Here is a 19,288-nt window from a genome sequence, read left to right as displayed (position 1 = left end):
CTCCACCAAGATCAATTTGGTGCCTTTGAGCAAAAAGAAGAGGGGCCATAATACCCTCTTGTATGTCAGTAGAGAGTTGGTAGGATGACTGAATGGAAACCTCAGCAGGCATATTGGATAGGAAAATGACTGAATGGACAGGGATGTACATTGAATAGTCAAATAAGATCTGAACTGCTGGTGCAGATTAGAAAAAAAGTAAGAGAGAAAATTAATTCTAGAAATATTGCTTGAAACTTAGAAGCACGAAAAGAGTTCTGCTGAACCATACCGAGAATCCAGCTAGTTCGGTAGGGCAAAACCAGATGTCTAGAGGAAATCCACGTGTTAGTCCCAATGGAATGTGCATCCACAGAATGACTGTGCAGGTTTGAACCATGGCAGTGGAACTGCTGTCAAGCTGTTATACATGTTTACCATATAGTCATAATACAGTATCAACATATATCTCTGGAAAGGGTAAAAGAATGTTTCTGAGAAGGGCATTCCATGTTGTGGCAGCTCACTGCTAATCAAATGTTCCCATTACATTACAGTTATTGGCAAGAAGAGTCAAAGATCCAAGCATTGGTATGGTTCCTATTGAGCTATTCAATTTATTGTCATTGAATGTATATACACTGTATACACAATACAATGAAATTCACAAAGAACACTCAGAGACCAGACCAAAGACACCCACCCACCCTCATAACAATCCCTAAATCCCAGAACCTTGCCTAAAGCTCACAGTATCCACACAACATACAACACAACAGGGCAAGTAATAGTAATACAGTCCAACAACTCACTACTGGCAATTCTTAAGTTCCTTGTTAAGTGCAATTATAGCTCTAGGATAAAAACTGTTCAAAAAACGTGTCATCCGAGTTCTAATTGCTCTGTATCTTCTGCCGGATAGCAATAGTTCAAAGAAGTTATAAGCAGGGTGGGAAGAGTGTCTGAGAATATTTAATGACTTCCTCAAGCAGTGAGATGCAAACATGTTGTCCAAGGTTGGAAGATGAAGTCCAGTAATATTTTGGACAATTTTAGTAATTCTCTGTAAAACTCTGTAAAACTGGGTAAGTACTCTTTTTACTCCTTTATCTTACATACAGCCACATAAAATTCCTTCTGGTTGAAGAGTAATGGATAAGACAAGCAAGGCAGCAGCATTTTAAATCAAATGGGATAGGACTTTTGCAGAATTCAGCCAAAGCTAAGCATTTTGAAATTCTTTTGTAAATGCAGTGGGAGGAATTAGGTATATTGCCCAATCTCTCCTGCTGTACTCTGGGCTTGATCATAACATAAGGAAAAAAAACACCAATTATACTGATTCTTTTAATCCCTCTGTCTTATGCCAATATATATTTTTTTCAAAAGTTACGTAATATACAGCATTAATACAGTGGTATGAGCCTTCTCTTTTTCTCTCACCTGTTCCCTTCCCTCCTTTACTCACATCCCCCTTTCCTTATTTCCCTGCACATCTTTCCCTCTTAGTTCTTTCATTTTTCTTTTCCCTTTTGCACAGCATCGGGAGGAGGAAGTGGGTTTTAAATGACTTGTAAAGTATTGTGAAGAGCAAAGCTTTTTTTAAAAAAGAGAAGATATTCATACAACACTCCTTTCTTTAAAGTTTGAAGCAGGGTATGTCCCTTTCTTGGCTCAAGCCCTCTTTCACCCACAAGGGATGGGAGGAAGGCTGTCTTCTTCTGTGCCATGTCTGTTAGCAATTTATTGATATCCCCTTTTTTAAAAAAAAGCCCCCAAACCTGACCACTAAGCAAAGCAGAAAAATCGACAGTAACGTTCACACAGGCTGAAATGATAAGGAATGAAGCAATACATTACTGATGCAATTTAAAACCATCTTCCCGGGATGGGGGAAATAAATTGATTGCTGGGGCAAAGGAATTGATGTCAGTTATGCGTCATGTGAATGGAAAATTTTTGAAACAGTCGAAATAACTGCCAAAAGGGTATAACTGAGGTTTTTTGGCATGTAGGATCGAGCTGTAAGTGGCACTGAAAAGTGCTTTTGTCAGAGTATTGGAAATTTGCAGGCCTAAACAGAACAGAGCAAAAGTAATAATGAGCTTCCATGTTATACAGGTGTGTAATTTGCTGAGTCACAGTGACTCTGGAGAGGTGGTGCCTTGGATGATGCAACACCTGCTGTGACTGGATAAGGACAGAAGCTCAACTGTATATATATGAACTGTATAGAGAACATGTACCACCACCTTCATTTGATGATGCCATGCTGTCATGCTGCCACTTTCTACACTTGTATATATGCTGTAAATACACGTGTCGTGCTGGAGGAAGCTGTATGTGTCTGAGTGATTTATTTTGCCTTCTGGACCTGAAAAGAACTTAACTCTGCTGGATTTTCATGGGTTCGCGATAACAGCTTTGGTTTTTCTGGATTGCTTTCTTAAAAAATAGAATGTCCAGCTGAACTGAAGAAGTCTGGATTTTCTGAGGGCTGAGGGGATGGGATCCCATGCAACAATTCCCTGTGGACAAACTAGTGCAACCTTGTACTATAAGCCCACCCCCTCAAACCTGGCAAAATTGCTTCCATGTCCCTCAGGAAGGCACAGTTTTTTAAAAAAAAAACTTGTTTGAACATATTGGGGGAGGTCAGCAAGGTAAGTGGAGGTAAGTGGTTGATATATAGCCAATGAGTCACGCTTTGCCTGCTCCTGTCTCATATTCATGAGAGCGAATATCCTTCACTGTCCCCAGTCATGACAGCGCCACTTCGTTGGGTTGCTCATTATTGCTTTGCAACATTTGCAGTGACTCGAAGGGCAGGGAAGCTGAAGGCAAGCAGCTGAGATGCTTGACAGTTCACTGCTGCTCAGCCAACATCCATTCAGCTGTGGTCTTGCAGATGGACCACTAGAAGATGATTTCATCTTCATAGCTGATTACACTCTGGCAGTGTTTAATCCAAAGGGGAATGCAGGTCAGCCTGCCACCTCCTCTAGGCGTGTTCATCTAAATGAATAATTAACACAGTTTCCCTTTTAATTGTTACCCTAGATTCATGCATGCGGAGAGACAGCAGTGCTGCAAATACTAATGCACTTACTATTCCGTTGAAAGATGAAGTGGTGCACAATTCAAAGGGTAAGTGGGATTGACAGGGCATTGACATATTGGCTTGGAGAGGGACACTAGTAGGCTACTGGAGCCAAGTGTTGGTTTCTCTGTCTGTCTTTCTCTGACAACCCCTCCCCCACTGCTACCAAGATGTCTTCCTAGTTGACAGGCAACTCAGTGTTATTCCAATGACATTCTGTAACTGTTTCACACAGCTTTTTCTCATTAAGGATGCGGGTGGTGGTGGTGGTGAAATTATGTGAATACAGAAATGTAAATGATGGGGATCGGAATGTAAACACCTGCTTAGTGCTCCCACCTAAATGGAAGACAATACAGTAAATGGTCAATAAAGGTTTGTCCATCTTTACTCACACAAATTCAGTGGAATAGACTATTTAAAAATATATAGCAACTTTGCATTCTTTTTTTTTTTTTTAATATTTTTTTTTATTTTATACACACAAAAAAAAATACACAAAAGAACACATACATAACAAAAATACAAAAAAATACAAGTAATAGTGCTTATTATAAACTAAATTCTAATGTGCACCCCATACCCACGGGACTCTATTTACTATAATAATTTTTTTCTTACAGATTACCTCTCCAAAATTGTATTGAGTATTCTTTAGAGGCTTTCCCCCTTCCTTTCACTAACACAAATTCCACAAATTTACCCCAAATATCATAGAAATTGTTACATCTTATTTCCCCTCTTTTTATTTTAAGTTCCATAGTCAATTTATCATTTAATGCAATGTCCCATACTTCACAATACCAGTCTTCAATTTTAATATAATTCTTGTCTTTCCAAAATCTAGCTATTAATATTCTAGCACCTGTCATAAAATTAGTGATTAATTCTTTCGAGTGATGGTCCAGATCTGTATTATCAAAAATTGACAATAAAGCAATTTTGGCATTAAAATCAATATCTTTACCAAATATATCACACATTTCCTTAAAAATCAATTCCCAAAATTTCTTAACCACTTTACATTCCCACCACATATGAAAATACGTACCAATTTCCTCATCACATTTCCAACATGCTTTGGAGTATGTTGGATTTATTATATTCAATTTTACAGGAGTCAAATACCACCTTAGACAGATTTTAAAAAAATTTTCCTTTATTCTTGTTGACATTAATCTTAACACTCTCATCCTCCACATTTTTGTCCAATCCTCTATTTTAATATCTGTTTTTAAATCGTTTTCCCAAATTAATTTTAAACCTTCTATTCCCCATTCTTTTTCCTCTTGTTCCAAAATTATATTATATATTTTACTTACTATTCCTTTCAAAGTTGTATCTTGCATATCTTCATGTGATGACAGAAATTGTTCGTACTTAGTAAGTTCTCTACATTTACCATTAGTTTTCAACCAATCCTTTGTCCAGGTGTCTAACTGAATAAGATTATACCATGATAGTTTATTAGATTGCAGTTTAGACATAATCAACTCCTTCGATCTCATGTTACCCATCCAGTCCTTCAATCTTGCAACCCTTTTATTCTTAAATAATTCTACTAAATCCTTTAAATTTGTAGGAAAGTTTTCTGTCTCAGTCACTAGTTTTAATGGTGAAGTTAAGGGACAAAACTTCTCTTTATATTTATTCCAAATATTTAACAGGTTTCTTAAAAAGGGGTTTTTAATCTGATTTATTGAACTTCTCTTTAGTATATTAAACAAGTATCCTTCAGCATTTCCATTTATTTCTGAAGATTCCATCTCCCACCAAATTAATTTTTCTTTATTGAATATAATATCTCCAATAACTCTTAATTGATTTGCTATATAATAATTTTTAACATTGGGCATACCTAAACCTCCTTTTTTTTGAGCCTTATACCAATATCTTTTATTTATTCTAGATTTTTTGCCTTGATTACAAAATCCATTAATTAATCCCTGCCAATATTTAAAATCCTCTTCTTCTAATCGTATTGGGAGCATCCTAAATAAAAAAGTGATCTTCGGTAATATTTTCATCTTAATTAAAGCGATTCTCCCAAACCATGATAGTTTCAATTTGGCGTACTCTTGCAATTTATCTTTAATTTCATTTTTTAATTTATTAAAATTTTTCTCTTTTAATTTTTGAGTTGTTCTAATTATGTTTATACCTAAATATTTGATAAGATTACACATTTTAACGCTATATTTATTCACAAACATGTCTTGCTCCTGTATATTATAGTTAAACATCATCATTTGTGATTTTTGCCAATTAATCCTTAAACCTGTTATTTCCCCAAATTTTTCTAAATGGTTTTTAATGTTTTCCATACTCTCTAATGGATTTTTAATAGTCAGTAAGGAATCATCAGCAAACAAATTAATTTTAATCATTTCATTTTTACCTGTTCCTTTAATTAATTTATCATTTCTTATTGCGTTAGCTAATAATTCTATAATCATGCAAAACAATATTGGTGAAAGTGGGCAGCCTTGTCTAGTACCTCGGCCTAGAAAGATCTTTTCCGTTATACCATCATTAACTATTATTTCTGAAGTATTATCTAAGTATAATTGATCTATAACACCTCTAAACTTTTTACCAAATCCCCAACCTCTTAGAAGAAGTTTTAGTGTTGACCATTCAACACAATCAAAGGCTTTAAATATATCCAATGATAAAATCATTGCTTTTATTTTTTCTTTTTCTATTTCATGTATAATATTTAAAACTCGTCTAGTTAAATTGTCCATTTGTCTACCCTTAATGAAACCACATTGGTCTTCTTTAATATAATTTGCTATAAATCTATTTAATCTATTTGCCAATATAGCGGTAAAAATCTTAGCATCTTGGTTTATTAAAGATATAGGTCTATAGGATCCCGGATCTGTTTGATCCTTATTGGGTTTTAGAATGAGAATCGTTAATGAATGCTTCCATGAAGCTGGTATTGTCTCTCCTTCCATTATCTTATTATAAATCATTTTTAACTTAGGTATTAAAATGGTGCTAAAGTGTTTATAATATTCTGGACCCAATCCGTCAGGACCTGGTGTTTTACCATTTTTTAATTTATTTATGACTTCAGCAATCTCTTGCTCCTTGATCTCTTCTTCTAATATTCTTTTATCATTTTCTGATAATTTAGTTTTTAAATTATCGTTTATATATTTTTCTATACATTCTTTCTTTATGTTATTTCCTTTGTATAGTTTCTGAAAAAATTCATGAAAAATCTTCAATTTTTCTTTCATTATATTACAATTTTTACCTGTTTGATCTTTAATTATCCCTATTGAATTTTTTGCTCTTTTATTTTTACACATTTTAGCTAACAATTTTGAGTTTTTGTTATTAAATTCAAAAAAATGTCTCTTTAAATACATCAAATCTCTTTGAACTTTCTCTATTTCTATATTATCTAATTCCTTTCTCTTGGCCTGAATTTCTATTAATATTCTTCTATCTCTTTCTGTAAAAAATCTATTTTCTAAGTTTTTCAAATCTTCTTCTATTTTTTTCACATGTCCCTCCTTAATTTTTTTTAATTTACACGATTCTCTTATCATTATTCCTCTTGTGATTGCTTTCATTGTGTCCCACAACAGGCCTGGCTTAGCACCTCCTGTTTCATTTATTGTCCATAATTCTAGCCATTCCTTCTTTATCTTTTCTATTATTTCTGGATGCTGCAGAATATTATTATCAATTCTCCATCTTTTGGAGTCTTTATAATCTTTCTTTATTTCAATCTCTATTAACATCAATGCATGATCTGTTATTTTAATAGGGTTTATTTCAATATCAACAATCTTAGAAATTAAATCCTGAGATGTAAATATATAATCTATTCTAGAGTAAGTATTGTGCACAACTGAAAAATAAGTATATCTTTTTTCATCACCTTTCATTTCTCTCCAAATATCCTTCAAATGGTTATTTTTTATCTTTTTACTTAATATTGTGTTTCTATGATAAATATCATTCCGACTGTATGCAGTTTTGTCTTTTATCTTATCCATAACCATATTGAAATCTCCTGCCATAATAACATAACCTTTCTTTACCTTTTCCATTTCTTTAAAAACCAAATCATAAAATTCACCTTGTTTATTATTAGGTGTGTACATATTTACCAAAGTATATTCTTCCAACCCCATTTTACCTTGCATTATTATAAATCTACCATTACAATCTTTTACTACCTTTTCTACTTTAAATTCGCAGTTTTTGAAAATTATAATTGCTACACCCCTAGATTTAGAAGTTCCAAATTTTTTTTCATAAATGTCGATATTGTTCATCTTTAACTCATTGATTCCTTTTTCTGATTGATGAGTCTCTTGTAGAAAGACGATATCCAGCTTGTTTTTCCTCAACAATGCTTCTATTCTTCTTCTTTTCACTGTTGATCCGAGGCCTTTAACGTTTAAAGTTGCAAGTCTTATTTTTCTACCCATATGTGTTCAAAAGTTTTCTTTCCAATAGGTCCCGTGTGTAACCTTACCTCCCACCAACAACATAAAACAGACAAAACAACACCCCATAATTGATTTTCACCAATTTTGTGAACATATACATTCGTATCCTCTCCACCATGGTCCCATGCCATGACCACTGGCATGAGCAAAAGGTGGGGGGGAGACGCCACCATCGTCCGGCGGAACCATGACCGGAGCCTTGCCTCTGATCTTTTCATTTAACTTTTGCATTTCTACTTAATGTTTAATACTACAATAGTAACAAAATAAAAATAAGAATAAGAATACCCTTCTCCTTCCCCCCTTCCCCTTACTGGAATCCTTTAAAGAGTTTATATTTAGTTTTTAGTAATTTTAATTTTGTTACCCCTTTTACTATCTAAATTTAGTGTGTTTAGTATGATTAGAACAAGAGTAAAATAAATAAATGGTATTATTCTATAAAGCTATTTTAAAAACAACAAAAAAGAACCTCAAAAATTAGAAGAGGGGAAAGAGGGGAGGAGAGAAACATATATATGTATATATATATGCACACACATACATATATATAAGAAAGATTTTATTAGGAGAAAGATAAAGGAAAAAAAATAAAAGATATAAAAAATAAGATAGAATAATAAAAAAATATAAGAAAAAACTGGTCCATCTTCTTCCTTCTGGTTCAGCCTTCTAGTTCTTTGCTTGTGGTTGGAATTAACTCCTGACTTTCTCCTTCATAAATGTTCCAATCTTTCAGCAGTTGTAAACCTTGCTCGCAGGAGTGGATTTTAAACAAAATCTTGTCTTTCCAGATTTTCAAAAAAATTGGGTAGCCCCAATGATATCTGATGTTATTTTTCCTCAGAATTGCTGTAACCGGCTGCATAGATCCTCGCCATTTCGCAGTCTCTTTACAAAAATCCTGGAAAATCTGAATTTTTCTGTCCCTATAAACCAGCTGGTCTTGTTTTTGTCTGATTGCTTTTAAAAATTGTTCTTTCTTTGTATGATTCAAAAACTTCACAACCACTGGTCTAATACCGAGACTACTTGGATTTCCCAGGAAATATGCCTTTTCTATATCTGTTTCAATCAGATGCTGCGTGTCCATTATAGAGTTTATCCAAGCCATTATCTCCTTTCTGAGATCTCGGCCCTGTTGCACTTGGAAGTTCATTATTTTAATATTAGACCTTCTGAGGTTATCATCCATAAATATAAGCTTTTTATTGGTATCAGAAATTTGCTGAGCCATGGACACAATTTCTTCTTTATTTCCTTGAACTGTATCACCAAGGTCCCTAATTTTGCTCTTCATGTCCTTTAACTCCTGTGACACCCCTGAAATTTGATCTTGAAGCTTAGTGATGCTTCTTTCGATGGACTTAGATCTTTGCTCTGTTTTGTCAAAGCCTTCAGACATTTTACAAGACAGATCTTTTATAAGCCTTGTAACCTCGTCCATCCTATCGTCTTCAGTTGGTTGTGTCGTCAATCTTTCAGCAACTTTGCATTCTAATGTGCACTTTTATGTGTCTTTGATTCAAAAATCTACTCCTGGACAGTAATTTTAAAGGTCAGATATGAACTAAAAAATTGACAGATTTCCCCTAAAGCAATTTATTTATGAAAGAGAGCTTTATCGGCACCATGAATGGCTAGAAACACATATGTGAATACCGTGTTTCCCTGGAAATAAGACAGGGTCTTATATTAATTTCTGCTCCAAAAATACATTAGGACTTATTTTCAGGGGATGTTCTATTATACAGACATGTACTCTTCTTCTGGTTGCTGCACAATGCTGCAAAATGGTGGAGGGTGGGGTTTCACTTAACTGGGGCTTATTTTTCGGGTAGGGCTTATATTACAAGCATCCTGAAAAATCATACTAGGACTTATTTTCAGGTTAGGTCTTGTTTTGGGGGAAACGGGGTACTAGGTCAAATCAAGCCAGAATTCTTCCTAGAAACCAAAGTGATTAAACAGAGGGTACTTGATTTATATGCAGTCCCTTTAGTGAAAACACTAACTCGGGCAGTTTACAAATTAAGACTAAGAACCCTACATGACCCAATATAACAGTACAATCAATATGGCAGTTAATTGATATAGATCTAAAATTAATACAAAACAAGAAAAAATAAAATGTTAACAGCATTCAGAGCTATTGAATGAAGTTATTGAGTTATTGAATGAAGGCAGCTTTGTATAATTCTGTTTTCACTAATTTCCTGATTATGAGGAGGGAAGGAGCCCAGTGTAACTTATTCCAAAGATTGGGGACCACTACCATAAAGGCCCAATTCCTTGTTGTCCCCTTTTTGGCCTCCCTCGGTGTTCCAATTTTTACCAACTTGGATTTTGAGGAGTGAGTCAAACTGGCAGCTGACTTCTTGAGAGTGACATTCCAACAAATAAAAAAAGGCTTGAAAATATACTCAGGGCTTGAAAAATTCACTCATCCACATGTCTGTGATGAGTGAGAAATGCTGCTCGATGAGCCTGTCACTCCCTTTCTCTCTTTAATCCTGCAGTCCTCCCCTCCCCCCTCCCATTGCAAAAGGAAAACTGCCCTCTTGTGAGAAGAGAGTTCAAGTAGCACATAGAGATATAGCTCTGCAGGAGAAGGTAGAGTAGTCCCATGCTGGAGAATATGGAGATTCCCTTTTCCCAATTCCAATGGAATGAGGACACACTCTGGGGTGGGGGTGGGGAAGTGTGGCTCCTTAAGAGGCTGGGTGCTTTTGCTTTCAGTTTTATTTTTGCTGGAGACATTCAAAAGAAAGGCATTCAAAATACAAGCTTCATGACCGCACAGGCATGCAGCTAATAAAGCAACCCAAGTCTGAGGGTATAAATCAGTCATTCCCGTGTATGTAATACAATTTATTTTGGGTTTGTACGCATTGTTATGTAGAAATAAAAGTGAACAAGTTCCTAGTTTAAATTTGTTAACATAAATTGCAAGGCTATAGTCTGGTCATGCTGACTGGTGAAAATTTTGATCGACTGGTGAGACATTCTAAAATTTTTCAAGCCCTGGATATACTAAAATATTTATGAAATGTGAGACGGTGAACTCACTCCTGTCATATACTGTATGTCCCATCCATACGGATAATCTGTTTCTCATAGAATTTTCTCTGTGTGGGGAACAAAAATGGAAGAGCAACCGCTATGCATGAAAATTCTTTGTGTAATCCAGAACTCTGGGAAAACAAAGTTTTCAGTTATGTAGATAAGTTGTATACAGTATATAGATAGATTTTGTCCTCTTCAGACAAACTGTTCTCCAGGTAATGAAAGCAGTGAAGACTGAATTGGTTTTGAAAGCTCTGAGACCAGCTCAAACTGGGAATAGGACAAGTGATAGTAGAGGCGGTTATTTCTTTCAAGGTTGGTTTAAATTCTGATGTTGCTCTTCTATCCACTAAGGGCTTCAGGGTTTGGGGTCACCATCCACATTCAAGAGGTGTCATTGTTCTCAGAATGGAATACTGTGCCAGCCATTTAGGGGTTAAAGATGGCAAGCCTCTCAGAAAAAAAGGTAGCAACTCCAGTTCATCACTAACATGGCTGGATACTCAGGGAATCAAAGCCAGAGTTTTAGAATTTGAGCAGCAGTCCATGCTCTAGGTTTAGATGGATAAGCCTGTGAGTTTTAGTTCTCCTGAATCCAAATCCTTAAAATTTCATTTTTCTTCCTCAAACAAGAAGAAATGCATATGCTTTTTAAAATATGAATGGAAAAAAAGTTTACCTACCTCTTATTTTAGTTTAATGACAGTTGCTTAGTACCAGAAAACTTCTGTAGATGAAACACTAGATACAGTGGTGCCTCGCTAGAGGATGATAATCCGTTCCACTGAAATCGCTGTTTAGAAAAATCATTGTCTAGTGAAAAGCATTTCCCCACTGGAATGCATTGAAACCTGTTTAATACGTTCCAATGGGGATGTATCGTCACTGTCTAGTGAAGATCGGCCATAGGAAAGCTGCTTTGCGAACCACCTATCAGCTGTTTAAATCGCTGTCTTGCGAAGCTTAGGTCCTGAAAACATCTGTTTTGTGAGCGCGGAGGAAGCTGTCAAAATTGTCGTCTAGCGAAAATCGGTTTGTGAAACAGGGACCAAACATTCTCCAGCAAAATTCCTTCATAGGAATCACTGTTTTGCGAATCGCTATAGCGATCGCAAAAAGTCAACGTCTAGCGAAAAAACTGTCATGCGGGGTTACTGTTTAGCAAGGCACCACAGTACTTGGTTAAATCTAGTATTGCTGTTTGTTTTTATGTTTTGAATATAGGAAGGCATCACTTTTCTTGGCTGTGGAACAAGATAACTGACATAATCTTCCCAAGGACACGTGAGCTGTCATGTATCGTTCTAATCTGCGAAACCCTGGAGCTGAGTGTACCGTCACATGCTGATTTTACTTTTCTATGAGAAAGTGACTCTGGGTTCATTGTCAGATTGTTTGCTCTCTTTCTAAAACAGTCAAGATGCCGAATGCCCTCGGGTGATAGACAGTGTGCAGTGGGAAAAGAAAGCAAAGCTGATGGCCCAGTTCAAGTTCACCTGACAAAGCTGAAGCAGGCTGCAAGCAGGGCTCTAGAAAAGGATTATTCACACCAGCATTATATATCTATTTTTGAATGCATTTTTCCCTTACACAGCTGCAAAGCTTCCCCAGCCCTGAAGGTTTTACCCACCAGAATAAAGAGATTTAATTTTCCCCTCCCCTCACGCTCTCTCCCTTTCCAGTTTTCTCTTTCTTACAACTAATTTCTTCCTTCAATCCGGACTGTGACAGAGCATTTGTTTACTCAAACAATACGGCACAAATATTATGGAGAGAACAATGGCAGCATGAAGAAGCAGCTACACAAGGTCTGAAACTCCCTGCAGTTTCAGAAACAAAAGCTGATGGGGCAGCGAGGGGGGAGGAGTTGAGCTTAACTTTGTAATAGGGATGTGTCCTTCATGAAATTTTACTGATCAAATCAAACAGTCCTGAAATAGCAAATGCCTTTAAAAAAAAGAAAGCTGTGTGATTTAATTTTCAATTTGCCATCTCTTCCTCATCATCAGCTGAAGGAAAGAGACAAAAAGTGGTTCAGATCAGAAAGCGCTCTTTCCAGTTTCTCACGCTTATGTAAAGATGATAGACAAGTTCGTGAAGCATTCCATAGTTTTTATAAGAAACACGTCTTCTTCTTTGGCTGACAATTTCCAGAATTCCATAGCCATCAGGGTCACAGCTGTGTTGCTGTGGGAGTCTCCAAAGTGGCATTAAAAAAGTGTCCAGTGTTGTTCCTCACTTCACTTACATAACAAGAGATTTCAGATCTGCTTTTAAAAAAATGCAGCTTTGAACATCAAGGAGTGCTCTTCATCTAGAAAACACTCCAGGCCCTTGGCCATACTCAGAATGTCCTGCTTTATTTCCCTTTCCCGCTACTTGTGGAAAAAAACTGGCAAAATTGATGTTCTTGGACTGTTTTCCACAGGTATAGCAGGGAGAGGTGGAAAGCTCCAGTGACAGAGCGAACGTCCCCCAGTGCCTTTCCTTTCCCCCCTAAAAACTTCCATTCAACAGCCCCTCAGTTGGCCACTGGTTCTCTTTCAGACTTGCACCTAAAACTACCAAAAATAATTTACTCTGAATTGAAATAAACAACATTTCACAATTCAGTGATTTTTTTCTTATTTGAATTAGGACCAAAACTTGGCTAAAATATTTTATTTGTGTATGATTTTGAGGACTAAAGCTTAATTCTTCAAATGCTATGGCCAAAATACTCTCACCTACTGTAGTTATCCAGATATAACACAAATGGCATAACTTGGAGGTAAACTGACTCAAGATAAGAAATCCCCATAAGCATTACCTGTTGCATATTGAGCTATGTGATTCAGCATTCAACTGATAATGTCTATGGTGACTTCTTAACCTGAGGCAATTGGTCTCCAAATGTTACACCATTTGTGTAGCTATGCAAGAGCATTTGGTTTATGAATTATAGGCTCACTAGATAGACATTTAAAAGACAGTGACAGATTTTACTTTCTTGGGCTCCATGATCATTGCAGATGGTGAAAACAGCCACGAAATTAAAAGACGCCTGCTTCTTGGGAGGAAAGTGATGACAAACCTAGACAGCATCTTAAAAAACAGAGACCTCACCTTGCCGACAAAGGTCCACATAGTCAAAGCTATGGTTTTTCCAGTAGGGATGTATGGAACTGAGAGCTGGACCATAAAGAAGGCTGACTGCCAAAGAATTTATGCTTTGAATTGTGGTGCTGGAAGAGACTCTTGAGAGTCCCCTGGATTGCAAGGAGAGCAAACCTATCCATTCTTAAGGAAATCAACCTTGAGTGCTCACTGGAAGGACAGATTCTGAAGCTTAAGCTCCAATACTTTGGCCATCTGATGAGAAGAGAAGACTCCCTGGAAAAGCCCCTGATGTTGGGAAAGTGTGAAGGCAAGAGGAGAAGGGGATGGCAGAGGACGAGATGGTTGAACATCCGAATCTATCAACATGAATTTGACCAAACTCTGGAAGGCAGTGGAAGACAGGAGGGCCTGGCATGCTTTGGTCCATGGGGTCACGAAGAGACCGATGCGACTTAACAACTAAACAACAACAACAGATAGACCTTTATACATCCATGGAAGGGAATGTGAAATGTACGTAATAGAAATCAATATGGTCCAGTATGGTGATGGTCTTAACTGGGGTTTGTAGACCTCCCCCAATTTGTACCTGAATGAGGGGGGCATACAGGTTTGGGAAGACCCACTCTGTGCCCTTTAAAAGGCATTCTGACTTGTTCCATCCCCATGTCTATGACATTATCTGTGGATTGCTGTTATTATTTTTTAAAATTCCTGTAAATGAGGTGCAAAATGCAGATTTCTATGGCCAGAAGAAAGCGACACAGTGTCCCAATTGTCTGACCTATGCACTCAAAGCCCATATAACAACCATCCTTCCACAATTGGAGATATATACAATGCTAACAGTGTAATAGTATTTTTTGGTAAAGTTTAGTAAATTAAGCTGAGAAAACAAAGGAAAAGAAAAATATTCCAGAACATTAAAAGGCTATCTAAATGATGGCACAAGTCTTTCTATTTGCCTAGCAGCTCTGTGAAATATCTGGTAGAGTGGAGTATCTATATTTGCTTGAGAACTGTCGGAGCCCGCCTGGAATATCCAGGGGGTTTGGGATTTAGGGGAGCTGCTCAGCTGTCTCTCACTTTCTGTTTTGGCACCAGCAACTTAGTCTTACTGTATTATTTTTGATGTCTCCTTTTCTCAGTTCAAATTGCTGATTATGAATGCCAAATGGGATATGAAATGTCCATTGTGGTGTTGCTCTGCTCGAAATGTGAAGGGCGACTCCCTGTAGTCACTCTGAAATGTTTTGCTTAGAGCAGCCATTCTCAACCTTATTTTGGCCACGGCCCTAAACAGAATATGGAAGAAACAGAGGTCGAATCTGGATTGGATAATTCAACAACAAACCTTATAGGATGGTGTGTGAAGTCTGTGGCCCCCTTCCAAAATGCCAGTGCCCTCTGTGGGGGGCATATGAGTTCCATTGAGAATTGCTGGTCTAGAGGCTGGGCACAAATGTCTGCAGAACTTCTGCCCCATTAGATACATCTATCTGAATGGGGAACCTGAGGTCCTGTAGCATAATTTGGGTCTCGTGGATGTGTGTGTCTCCATTTGGACTGACTGATATAGGAGGTACTTACTAGGTATAGTTATGGTCACTGCATATTTAAGAAGAGTCAGCAATCAGTATCCTACATCATGAAGCAAATGTTACCATTATTTCTACTCAGTAATGAGGTGTAGAAGTGCATTTTAAAAAAGACCAAATGCTGGAAACCTCTTGGTTGTAAAGAGTGTGAAGGCCACCCCAACATGCCTAATGTTGTAAGAACATGGGGTATTTATATTGTACTGTTCACATATGATTGCAATTCTTCACATATGATACCTCAGTAAACTTTACAAAGGATAACATAAACAACTTCTAAGGTTTTCCAATTATTAATAGTCATTTAAATAAAATAATATTCAGAACTGATTCACCCATTGTGATTCGTATCATATTGCTCATATTGCTGTATGAAGTAGTCAATATGTTTGCCAGGTTTATTCAAACATTGAACCTTATTCAAACATTTTGGAATTGCAACATTTTTGATCTTATTCCTCCTTTATCTTAACATATGTCTGTATTAATGTTTTATTACCCCTCAAAGCTTTAACAGTGGCAAAACAGAGATGCGATGGGGGTGGGAAGCAAATTGAATGCATGGTGAAAGCAATCATGCAACCATTCAGCTGCGCAAACTCAGTGTGCAAATTATCAGCTCACATATTGGCAGGCATCCAGGGTCACGTGAAATGGCCTTCAGAGCTGCTCAAAAGAAATCCAAATGACAGGGTGGTATAAAACAGATGTCTCCTCTGTAGCAAAGATCCCGTTGTTTAACATCGGGAAAGTGTCACAAGTAGTTACTTTTAATGGGGAAGGGTTCTAGGGGCACAATTCACTGGAAAATCTTCCTGTGCAAACCCCACTGAAAAGGGCGGAAACTAGGCAAGGGGTATTATTTTTGTATCACTCCCATTCGTTGCCATAGGTCTTGTGCAAGAGAATGTTCCAGAACCAAGCACTGGAATTTGTGACGTAAGAAAATCCCCCAATGGATATCTGGGAAGAGGCTGTGGTAGAATTCTGTTGTTTTCACCCCCCCATTTTCCTGGTGATAGCTGAAAAAAGTCCAAAGAGGTCACATTTAAGAATCACAAGCTTTGATCTAAAGACACAAACGATGGCTTCATAAATTGTGGGGGGGAAAAGAGCGGAGGGGGAAAGCAACAGCTGCTTTTACCCGGGGCAAGCACTGTTGACACCTCTGGACAGCATGTGTACCACAAAAACATTCAAAGAAGACAAGTGTCAAACTGGGAATGGACTGAAAGCACCATATAGCAGTGAGTAAGGATGCCTCCCCCCCATTTGATTCACAGAAGGGGAGGGAATAACATGGTAATAGCCAGAGTAGCAGAGCAGAAGCTGCCTCTTTCCTTCGATTCTATGAAAGAGAGAGATTTAATAACGGATACTGGAACAAGAAAAATTGTTCAGGTGATAATGATGGTGGAGGGAGTTTGTTGACAAAATAGCCTGGTATCTGATGGCATTTTTGTTTCCTCATTTATTTTTTGGGGCACCATTACACCAAAGTTTAGAAATCTCCTAGATTGTTCTACTTCCAGCACTGGATAAATGGAGTCTATTTAGGGAGTGTTTACTTGAGTTCTGTAGAATACATCCTTCCTTCCCACGTATGTTTATAGCATAGAAACATTTGTTCATAAGCTTCAAAATTCTTCAAGTTTCCAAAGACTTCCATACTTTCCTTTGTGAGCTGAGCTGTTGCTAAACTTCGAGTATCCATAAACACCAGTTCCTCTCTCATTTTCCACATCCCAGAAGAACAGAAACTATTTTCTCATTGGCAATAAAAGTTTGTTGTTTTGTGCCATCAGGCTGTTTCTGAATTAATGGCGAGCCAAACTGGGTTTTTGAGATATGTGAGATGTTCATGGAGTGATTTACCACTAACTGCCCCCAAGTGGGTTTCCAGGGCTAGCATGGATTTGAACCTAGGACTCCTAAGTCCCAGCCCAGCACTCTATCCACTGTACCACACTGGTTCTCACTACATCCTACAAAGTATTTTCCCAATAATTCTTAACATAGCTACACTCCCATCACATGGGGGCAAGGATGTTCCCACCTCTCGCATTTCCAAAATAGACCTGAGCCATTTGGATCCATGATCTGAAAAATTTATCAGTGCCTAAAGGTTCCCCTTGACATTCTTAGTCCAGTCGTGTCCGACTCTAGGGGGCGGTGCTCATCCTGTTTCCAAGCCGCAGAGCCAGCACTTGTCCAAAGAGTTTCCATTGCCACGTGGCCAGCGTGACTAGGGAATGCCGTTTTACCTTCCCATCAAGGTGGTACCTATTTATCTACTCGCATTTGCATGCTTTCGAACTGCTAGGTTGGTGAGGAGCTGGGACAAAGCGACGGGAGCTCACTCCGTCGCGTGGATTCGATCTTATGACTGCTGGTCTTCTGACCCTGCAGCACAGGCTTCTGCGGTTTAGCCCACAGCGCCACCACATCCCCTAAAGTGCCTAAAGCTATATAAATACTATCTTGTATCAGTGATAGGAAACCTTATTTGGGTGAATGACTATTTGACCCTCACATTTCCACAGGCCAGATGACATCAGGGAGTGTAAGCAGCCTTCTGGGAATCTTCTGACTCGTTTCTAAACTACATATAATGTCTATGTGAGTAGTTTAGACTTTCACTAACAACATCTATGGTGAGTAGGATGGGGTCACAGAAGGTAAGCTAGTATGCGTATCCCTGCTCTTATTTAACACTCAGCAACAGTTCAAGCTATTTTGCTGGCTGATATGAAGGAGAAAATGCTGTTCTTCCACAAGAGATAGCTGACTCTTACCGCACTGCCGGTGGGCCAGAGACATCCACCACATTTCAGGACTAAGCAGTGCAGGACAGACTTCATAGCACCTTCAACTCTGTTTTCCTGCAACATCTCTCTGCTGCTTCCTCCAGTACCTTCATGAGGTAATCTCCTCATGGTGAGGCCAGCCTTGCTTACACTATTTTAATTGGACAGGGGGTTAGAAGGTCAAAGTTAAGCAAATGAGGATCTTTACTGCTTTCTCATATTTTTACACTGATATATTTTTATTTTGAAGAACTACCTGTTGTAGAAAGCAATATCCATAGAAGAATTACAGAGGACAGCAGCATTTAGAATCATTTCCTGCAGGAAGTACCTCATCCCTACTAAAAGAACAGTGAACACTGATACTTCTAAGATTACGAACAAGTTGTTACAATATGAATGACACAGCATAGTTGGATTAGATACCAATCCAATATGGATCAGATACAGAAAATATAAAAATTCGCTTTTTTTTAAAAAAAAGTGTCTGTTGGGATAAGGCCTTAAGAAAGTGACCCAAGGTCAATTTGGTTTTTCTATCAATGGTCTTGATAGAGAAAGATGGTGGCAGATTTCATTGCATTCTATATGTTGATTGTTGAAGAAATAGTAAATCCCTTTCTTTCCAAAGTTTGTAAGGCAGGATACTTTGTTCTGGGAAACAGAATGGATCTGGGGGTCAGTTAGGTAAATGAGTCCTTTTCCATTACCGGTCACCCAACCTGTTAAGAGGAAAAGAAACAAGAGTTACTGTCTTGAGTTTAGAAAATTGCACAGAATTACTCTTATAATTTCCTATAAATATAATGGGTTCCATCCAGTGTTGTCTCAGCAGGTTTCTACTTGCACATCAGAGAATGCCTTTCCTTCCCCTTCCCTCTTACCCATCCTGCCTCTGCAACTGCTCATGAGAGTGCTTCAAGTTTATTAGACCAGATCTGGGGGAATATGCAGGAGCTGCAGAAGAGTTCCTTCCACCAGCTGTGTCCATTCTGTTGGTAGTCTAACTGAACCAGATACAACCGTGCTAAGTATAAAGGTTGGGATCCAACATGTAATTTCAATTATTTATTATTCTTTGTTTTATTTATAGGCTGCCTTTCTCCTGAGAAGGGACCCAGCTAGAGTACCAATGGAATTTACATAAGTGTTGACTTGTCA

The 19,288-nt window shown here is 37.7% G+C and overlaps 1 protein-coding gene and 1 long non-coding RNA gene across 3 annotated transcripts in view; one reads left to right on the top strand and one right to left on the bottom strand.

Moving 5' to 3' along the window:
* Positions 1–3,056: 3,056 nt before the first annotated feature.
* LOC144583199 (uncharacterized) lies at positions 3,057–18,597 on the top strand. The gene is made up of 2 exons (XR_013536864.1): positions 3,057–3,126; positions 11,848–18,597. It is a non-coding gene; the product is annotated as an uncharacterized LOC144583199 (long non-coding RNA).
* ALPK1 (alpha kinase 1) overlaps positions 18,346–19,288 on the bottom strand; it is an 85,960-nt gene continuing 85,017 nt past the window's right edge. For both annotated transcript variants that reach the window (XM_020802147.3, XM_073001798.2), the window contains exon 14: positions 18,346–18,849. In XM_020802147.3, the coding sequence (XP_020657806.3) occupies positions 18,650–18,849 (200 nt within the window). In that variant the 3' untranslated portion in view covers positions 18,346–18,649. The remainder of the gene's footprint in view (positions 18,850–19,288) is intronic.

The sequence above is a fragment of the Pogona vitticeps genome, chromosome 5, assembly GCF_051106095.1.
Source record: "Pogona vitticeps strain Pit_001003342236 chromosome 5, PviZW2.1, whole genome shotgun sequence".
Classification (NCBI taxonomy): domain Eukaryota; kingdom Metazoa; phylum Chordata; class Lepidosauria; order Squamata; family Agamidae; genus Pogona; species Pogona vitticeps.
This window is presented reverse-complemented; position numbering and strand designations above follow the sequence as displayed.